The sequence below is a fragment of the Diceros bicornis genome, chromosome 25 (genome assembly GCF_020826845.1).
Source record: "Diceros bicornis minor isolate mBicDic1 chromosome 25, mDicBic1.mat.cur, whole genome shotgun sequence".
Lineage (NCBI taxonomy): Eukaryota > Metazoa > Chordata > Mammalia > Perissodactyla > Rhinocerotidae > Diceros > Diceros bicornis.
In genome coordinates, this window is record NC_080764.1 from 26,521,847 (window position 1) to 26,531,061 (window position 9,215).

Genomic DNA, 9,215 nt, shown 5'->3' on the forward strand with positions numbered 1-9,215 from the left:
TATTTAACTTACATTGATAGAGAATTAACATGTAATTTGTTGACTATTAAGTAAAATAATACAGTATATATTAATTCTAAGAAAATATTTAACTTTATACATGTCAAAAGTGGCTCAGTAACTTAAAACAAGTTGCTTTTAAAAGGTCTCAGTTAAATTATAAGAAAAGGGCTGAAATTCACTTTCATAGACATTTATAAAGCATATAAATGATTTCCCCTTATAGAAAAAAATAGATTATTGGGCTGACAAAAGAAAACCAACTTGACCGAAGTTGGGTGGCTTTTAAAGCATTAGTTCTGTGAATAATCTTTCAATTGTTTCAACATTTGAGCTCTACATGTAAATATCTGAATATGAATAGTTCACAAGTCAAGGTGAAAAACAAACAGATCTTTATTGTCTAGAAATATATATAAAAAACCCCCCACAAAAGATGCTATTCTCTCATTTCCCCATCTTCTTCCTCTTCTTCAACACCTCTGATATAAAGGACATTATTACACCTGTAAATAGAAAAACAGTTCATTTTGTTGTTCCAACCATAAACCATATAAGATCTGAATTACTATTACTAGACTATATTTTTTTATTACAGAAATATTGACGGCTAAATTTACAATATATCATTTCTTTCTCTTTTTTAAAAAAAGTTTTACCATTGATTTGTTAAAAAGCGTACAGCACTTATTTTTTTTACCATGTGGCTGTTATAAAATGGTATCGCTCTGATCTTCCAAAGAGAATAATGACTAGAATTTGGAGGTGTGAAGCTAGTTCTAGAAAATGAGTATAACAAAAATCTCTAACAGCAGCCAACTAAAGCTAACCAGACCCAACTAAAATTCAAAACCAAGCTTCTGCAACTAAAACCACTGAAAAAGGTTATAGCTGAGAGCTAGAAAGTTTAATATCAACACTAGAAAAATCTTAAGGATGAACAGCTCCAAAAAATGTAAAATCTTCTTTGTCAAGTTTAAAAATTTCAAAGACTCTTGAAGTCTAGTTGTAGAATATTATGTCAAATTAATAGTGATTAAAAAAAGTAATTCCGAAATTGAGGTACTAAAAAATTTATTTAAACAGGTATTTCTAATGCTCACCAGTAACTCCTTACATATACTACTGCTGTTCTGTTACCTTATTAAAACTTCACCCAGATGTCCAGACAATGCTCCATCTATGTATTCTTCTGTGTTTGCAAGCTTTAAATAAAAAGAAAATATATTATTATAATTATACAGGAGGAAAATAGTATAACACACCTAATATTGGCGAGAGAACTTATTAACTGAGACCTTTCTATACCAACAACTCACATTTATCTATAATAATTAGAAGATCAGCTTCCTATTACTATTGCAGTACTTTTTGGTTTCATATAAACATTCAGTAAAGTTAACATTGATGGATGCAGAACTAATATATAATAAAGCTTCTTTCAACATAATTTTTTAAATCTTTCAATTATGTAATATTTCTTTCTCTTAGACATTAAAACAATGTCGAGGAAGACAGTCTTCAATTTATGAATAAATTACAATTAAAAAGTTATCTAAAAATTCAGTTCTAAAGAACCAGACATTAACTTTTCTCGGAATAATAAGTTATATCATATTGAGGAACTCAGTGGTACAAAAGCTATGGCTAAAATACCAAATACTTTTATACTAGTCAACAACTGAACCAAGTAACTGAATAAGAATTTTTTTAAAAAACTGTGTGCTAATAAACAGAGAAAAACAATTTCTTAAGAGGAGGTTAAACAATTAAGAGTGACCTTTATCGTTATTTCAAGGAACTCTACTATTTCTAATTTTACATCAAAATGTTTAGCTTTCCTTCTACATATAGGTAATCAACTTTACTTGTAATTTTTAAAAAATCATAATCAGTGCTATCCAGGACTCACAAAAGAAAGGAAGAGGAGAGAAAGGAGAGAGGTAAGTTTCCTCCATTAACTAGGCAAGTGGCAAAGGGAAAGAAAAATAGGGCTTACAGGGAATGTGAGATAAGACATTTAAAACATGCTAATGAATTAATACTGCTACTGCATGTTTTTCCCTCTCCTGTAGAAAACAGAAGTAACCTCCTATACCCAGAGGATATGGTTCTGTCTGAAACATATGTGGTTCCTGAGACTTAGTTTGGCATGTAACAGCTCTCAGAAATAATGTATTAACACCAAGTAAATTCTTTTTTAAAAGTGATTATTTTTGGCAGATGTTCACCAACATTTAACTGGTTTCTAAATTACACAATAATCCTCCAAAGGCCTTCTATCACATTTTAAATAAAATCTAAAGTCCTTATACTTACTATCACTTAAAAGGGCCCTCTATGACGACCATTCCAACCTTTCCCTCATTCTTCCCGACTCACTCTGCTCTGGCCTTCTTGCCGTGCCTTGAACACACCAAGCATATTCCTGCCACAAAGCCTTTGCACTTGCTGTTCCCTCAAACTGGGATGCTCTTTCCCCAGAGACTCTTCAGTTGCTCACTCAATTCTGGTCTCTGCTTAAATTTAGTTCCTCAGAGAGGCTTTCCCTGGCTATCCTGTCTAACACTGCACACTCTTGTCACTCTATTTCCTGTTTCTGCTTTTTTTTTTCTCCATAGCATTTATCATTACCTGAAATCATATCATATTCTAGTTCCATCTCCCACCACTAAAACATAAACTCGTTGAGGGTAGGGACTTTGCTTTGTTCATTGGTGTATTCACAGTGCCAGGCACATAATGGGCGCTCAATAAATATTTGCTGAGTGAACAAACTCAAAAGCATCATCAATATGGTTAGTTACTTAGAGAGATACATTTCATAACTCTGGCAGGCTCACAAGGAAGCTACATTACTTTTAAACCAAATATTCGGTGGGTTTTCTTTATTCCTTTCTTTTATTGAGATATAATTCCCATAGCACAAAGTTAACTTCTAAAGTGTACAAGTCAGTGGTTTTTAGTATACTCATAAAGTTGTGTAACCATCACCACTATCTAAGCCTGGAACATTTTCAGCACAATGGGTATACTCTTCAGATTTTTCTATGGCCTTAGTAAATGATTCATTCCTGCTTGGGGATTTTCCAGGCCAAAACCATGCTCTGTAAGAACTCTGGGGACCTGCATGTCATCTGTTCAGGTGTTAAACTCTTTTTTTTTTTTTTCTTTTGTGAGCAAGATCAGCCCTGAGCTAACATCTGTGCCAATCCTCCTCTTTTTGCTAAGGAAGACCAGCCCTGAGCTAACATCTATTGCCAATCCTCCTCCTTTTTTTTTTCCCCAAAGCCCCAGTAGATAGTTTTATGTCATTGTTGCACTGCTGTATGTGGGACGTGGCCTCAGCATGGCGGGAGAAGCGGTGCATAGGTGCGCGCCTGGGATCCGAACCCCAGGCCGCCAGGAGCGGAGCTCGCGCACTTAACTGCTAAGCCATGGGGCCAGCCCAGGTGTTAAACTCTTAAATTAAGGAAAATCTCAGCTTTTTGCCTACAAGTGCTGCTGTTAGTACTCTACCTACAAGATCTACCTGTATGGAACACTTGGAGTCATGGTTGAATTGACCACCTATCTAGGTAACCTTTAAAATTCATCCATCTACCATTAATCAGTCACATAAATACCTGCGCTTCAGGAAAATACCTCAAACTCTTTCTCAAAAATCTGGCTGGAAACTACTACAATCAAGCAACAAAATAAACACCTCAATTTTAAAATGGGCAAAGGACATGAACAGGCATTCCTCCAAAGTAGATATATAAATGGCCAATAAGCACATAAAAAGATCTCAACATCACTAATCACTTGGGAAATGCAAATCAAAATGAGATACCACTTCACACTCATTAGGATGGCTATTATCAAAAAACAGAAAAACAAGTGTTGGTGAGGATGTGAAGAAATTGGAATCCTTGTGCATTGCTGGTGAAATGTAAAATGGTGCAGCTGCTGTGGAAAACAGTATAGCAGTTCCTCAAAAAATAAAACAAAGAATTACTGTATGATCCAGCAATTCCACTTCTGGATATACACCCAAAAGAAGTGAAAGCAGAGACTCTAACAGCTATTTGTACACCCATGTTCACCGCATTATTCACAACAGCCAAAAGGTGGAAACAATTCAAATGTCTACCAACAGAAGAATGGAGTAAAATGCAGTATATGCATACAATGCAATATTATTTCAGCCATAAAAAGGAATGAAATTCTGATATACGCTACAATATGGATGAACCTTGAAAACATCATGCTAAATGAAATAAGCCTGACACAAAAGGGCAAAGATTGGAGGATTCCACCTAGAATAGAGATAGAAAGAACAGTGTTCACCAAGGGGCAAGGGGAATGGGGAATTATTGTTTAAGGGGTCCAGAGTTCCACTTTGGCATGATGGAAAATGTCCTGGAAATGGATAATAGTGATGGATGCACAACAATATGAATGTACTTAATGACAGATGTACACTTGAAAATGGCTAAAGTGGTAAATTTTATGTTATATATATTTTACCACAATAAAAAGAAAAAAACCTGGCTGAAATAATTACAGAAGCTAGTTTATCCTTTGGCTGATCTGTCTTCTTCCTCAAGAAATGCTTTTATGGAATTACTCTGATGTTGTGCCATAAGCATTTATTAAAAGACTTAAGAACTTCACTTTGGGCCGGCCCTGTGGCTTGGTGGTTAAGTGCGCGCGCTGCGATGCTGGTGGGCCCGGGGTTCGGATCCCGGGTGCGCATCGAGGCACCACTTCTCCGTTCATCCTGAGGCCGAGTCCTACATACAGCAACTAGAAGGATGTGCAGCTACGACATACAACTATCCACTGGGGCTTTGGGGGGAAAAAATAAAATAAATAAAATCTTTAAAAAAAAAAAAAAAAAAAGAATTTCACTTGAAAAATTTCTTTCAGAGCTAAGTCCTGGGAAATGTTTTACTTTTTCCACAAACTAGTGTGTTTTCCTTATGGCACTGTGAATCAATTGCCTGAGCTCTTCTTATTTTAACCACTAGGAGCCAAATCTGCGGCTGAATTTTGGTTTAACACCATGTTTCATACATAGTATATCACAGTTATAACATCTTCCTTGGCCTTGACTTTATTCCTAAATTTGGCTTTATGTTTGTCAATTTAATTGATTGTATTCCTCTAAGTCACACTAAACCTTTGAGGTGTAAGATGAAGCAAAATAAATACCATTTAATGATCTTATAACTCTTTAGCTTACCTGCATGTTCATATAGCCATCTACAGATACCAGGTAGCCTTTGTACTCCATTCCCCACTTAAGTTTCACCATTACTGGCTTTCCTGTTAATCCATTGAGGAAAGGTTTGGGATTGAGGGGCAAACTCTGCACAAAGAACAAAAAAAAGACTCAATTGATTATTTTTCCTTAGATCGGCTTCCTCTACCTACCCTCCTCTACCAAATCACCAATATTTGAAGGTATCAAAATGAAGCAAACTCTTGACACCCTCTCACTTTACTACATAATTTTCACTTTTATTTGTTGAAGAGCATCAGAGAAATTTAAATACCCAGTAAGACAATTTCACCTTCAACACATCAAAACTTATAAAAGTATAAAAGTATTCATTATTCACTTAAGAAACACTGAATGCCTACTATGCATCACTCAATGTTCCAGGCTATAAAGAAACAAAGATAAAGGCAGTAAAAAAAAAAAAAAAAGAAAGAAAGAAATGCAGATGACACTGCCTGTCTTCAAGAAGCTCACAGTGGGAGAGGGAGGGGCAAAACACATACAAATAGACAATTATATGTACTGCAATGTAGTAAGAGGTGATGTGCTATTTACAAAGGTACCAAACCAATCTAGGATTAAGAGAAAAGGAAAGGTTGCCTGAAATAAGTAATGCCTCTATTTTAAAAGGATGAGAGGTATTTCCCAGAGGGAAAAAGGGCTGCTCTAGGCAGAAGAGGCTGCCTATGCAAAAGGAGGTAAGAGTGAAGCAACAAGGTGATCTCAGGGATATACAAACAATTCAGTATTGTCAGAGTCCCAAATATGAGGCTACAGAAGGAAGCAGGGGGCAGATTACACTTGACAAAATTTCACTTGAATTCTAGGAACTAGGACTGGGTCTTAACTTGACTTAGTGCCTCCTACATATGGGCAATCACTTAATGTTTATTCAGCAAACCAATAGTGTCCCCAGTGAATTCACCTTTTTCCTTCCCTCACTCTTCTGCTCACCCATCAGCCCAAAGAAAGAAAAGCACCAGAAACCTGGTTACTAAACCCGTCTACCATAAGCATATTCACAGTGATCTCAAAAGACACGTAGACTACTGCAATAACCTCCTAATGGGTCTCCAGTTTTCACTCTCTTCTTTCTCCAACTTATTATCCACCCGGCAAGTATTATTTGTATCACTCATATGTCTCTGCTTAAAATACTTCCATGGCTTCCAATTACATTTGGAGTAGAATCCAGCCCTCCTAATAAGGCTGAAGAGATCTTATCCGACCCTATCTCATAACCACCATTCTTGCAAGCGGCTGTGGCTTTCTGTCAATTTCTCCAACTGGTCAAGCTTTCTTTCCGGCCTTAGGGCCTATGTTCCCGTTTCCCGTGCTTGGTACACCTTCCCTCCTGCTCTTTTAGCGGCTATTTCATATCATTTAGGTTTCAGGTTAAATCCCTCCTCCCAGGGATGCCATCCCTGACCACTCTTCTAATATACCATCGCGCCCCCTCACAGCATCCTGTTTGTTGCTTCCTTCTTAGTACTTAACACTATTTGCAATTACATATTTCTGTTATTATGTGATTAACGTCTGTCTTTCACACGCGACTGAGTTAACCTAGAGAAGGGCCCGCTTCAGCACTTTTCACCTTATATTCCCAGCGCCTAGAACAGTATCTGGCAGGTTGCATGCGCTCAATAACTATTTGCTAAACGAACAAATGAACGCTCCAAAGCCTGGGTTCTGGGTTCCTGAGGGCTGCGGGGCTGGAAGCCCCAACATCCTGGAAAGAACACCGATTTTGGAGTGTGATAAGCGGGACGTGAAACACCGCTTCATCTTTACCCCGACCCTGTGGCCCCAGGCAGTAAAGATATCTCAGGCTCAGCTGCAGACGAAGAAAAGACGGAAGGGGACAGGGGCACTCCCGGGGAGGGGAAGGCATTGGCAGGAGCGCGCGCCTCAGACCCCCGGAGCAGGGAGAAAAGGGCTGGCGACCGGGTTCGCGGCGCCTCACGCGGATGAATGGGAAACGCGCGAACCAGCCACCAGGCCCGGCGAGGCTAGTCGCCCGCCCTCTCTCTCTCTCCGGCGACTCCGTGCGTTCTCTTCCTCCTTACCATCACGACTACCGGCAAATGCTGCAGGCCACTCGCCGCCGACCCAGCTGTCGTCCGTCCCTTGTGACTGCAGCAACTACGGCAATAGCCGAACCAGGGAGCTTCAAAAGAAATGGCCGCCGAACAGCAGTGTGACCTTTCACCTCCGACTTCAGCTCTTCTACCTTCTGTGATTGGACGCAAAGAGATGCGTGCTGATTGGAGGAGGTGGCTGGGCAGTGTCTCTTGGCAACGAGTAGTAAGGCGCGCTTTTGGGCCTTCCCGGGGGCGCGCTGGCCTGTGGGAAACCAAAGGCGGCTGAACTCAGCCGGGAGCGTGTCTGCGAGGCTGCAGAGGCAGTGAGGTCGGCCCGGGCTTCTCCTCTGGTCACCTGCCTCGAGGATTCTTCCGAGAGATGCTCTGTACCCTATAGAGAGGACGTAATTGCGCGCCCTAAGCCAGTGGGGGGTTTCCTTTGTCCCTTTACACCTTTAAGAGCCCCTTTTACACACTTGGGGCTCTCGAGTTTCTTCCTCACTTTCCCACGGGTTGTATAATTTGGGGGCTCCTCTGCCACGGTCCCCGTCTACCTGACTGTTCTCTCTTCTGTAATGCTCATTTCAACCACTTTAAAGGAAGTGAGAGAAGCCAGACCAGACTAAGAGAGGTGAAACGCACCGAAGAAAGTCAAGTACAGAATGAGGGCAAATTGAGTCTAGAATATGGTGTGGTGGTTTCCCTGTCGCTCTGTTCCTTTTGCATCGCCAGCGGAGACCCGGTACAGGCGTTTTATGTGCATATGTAATTAAGGACGTGGGGATGTTTGCTCTTTCACCAATCGACCCTTTTGATGTAACGCTGTTTGTCAGAATCGCACTTCTTTTTCCCCCCCGGTACAGACTTTGAGCTCACTCTGATCTGAAATGCTAAATGCAGTTCTCGGAGAAGCGCGCTCAGAGTAGTAAGTTTTTTGTTTTTGCTTTTGCGGCCCTAAGGAGATGAATTTGGAACTGAGATTTAAATGTTGCGTGTCGAGACATATGGAGTAGTGGGTAAGACTTGGGAGGCAGCCTGAGTTCAGAACGTCCGTCCATCTCATGGAGATGGTGTTGGGCAGTTTCTTAACCCCCTAAGGCTTTTGTTTCCTCAGTTGTACGTGGCTTTAAAAACTCTAGTACTGTCCACAGGGTTGTAAGGTTTAAATAATTAATGTGAAAGAGATTGGGACTGTGCTTGGCCTGTAAGGGCTCAGTAGATATTAACTGTTATTTTAATATTGTCCATGTAAATGTAGGAGAACAGTGACAACCACAGTAATTTTCTTTTAGAGTAGTTTATGCCAAGCAGTTGGGATTATTTACCCCAAAGTTCAGTAGGTTTTTCCCTTGGTTCAGGATCGTTTAGTGAATATTTAGCCTTTGTACAGACTTGGAGTTCCTACTATGTGCCAGGGTCCTTCACAATTATTATAATGGAAATCTTACTACTCAGTCTGTGATTTGGTGGTTATGGTCCCATTTTAGAGATGAGGAAACAGGTCAGCAAGTAACTTGCTCAGGGCCACACAGCTAGGTTTCAACCTGAAAACTCTTGGCTTTTTCTGCTTCATAAAGCTGCCTTTTGAAAGATCAATAGATATTTTAGAAGTCTGACTTTTTTTTTTAGCTCTTTTCTCAATGAAGTGAAACAAAATATTACCATAATCTACGTAATGATAGTTGTGTTTAAAGTCGTTTTTTGTCTTCATGTTAAATATTAATCTTACCTTATCGAAAATAAAGTGGGCATAAGGTGATTGGTATTTTTCTAATTATAAATGCCATACATACGTTTTGTGAGAATTTGGAAAATATAGAAAGTTCTAAAACAAAAATCACTAGTATCACCAATCAAAGAAA

The 9,215-nt window shown here is 39.4% G+C and overlaps 1 protein-coding gene across 1 annotated transcript; it reads right to left on the reverse strand.

Annotated features, from left to right (window-relative positions):
• Nucleotides 1–372: 372 nt before the first annotated feature.
• Nucleotides 373–7,419, reverse strand: SNRPF (small nuclear ribonucleoprotein polypeptide F). Its single transcript, XM_058568618.1, has 4 exons — nt 7,339–7,419; nt 5,231–5,356; nt 1,104–1,205; nt 373–506 (listed from the first exon to the last, which is right to left on the reverse strand). The coding sequence occupies exons 1-3, from the start codon at nt 7,339–7,341 to the stop codon at nt 1,137–1,139; spliced, it is 198 nt and encodes a 65-aa protein (XP_058424601.1). The 5' UTR covers nt 7,342–7,419; the 3' UTR covers nt 373–506; nt 1,104–1,136.
• Nucleotides 7,420–9,215: the final 1,796 nt, after the last annotated feature.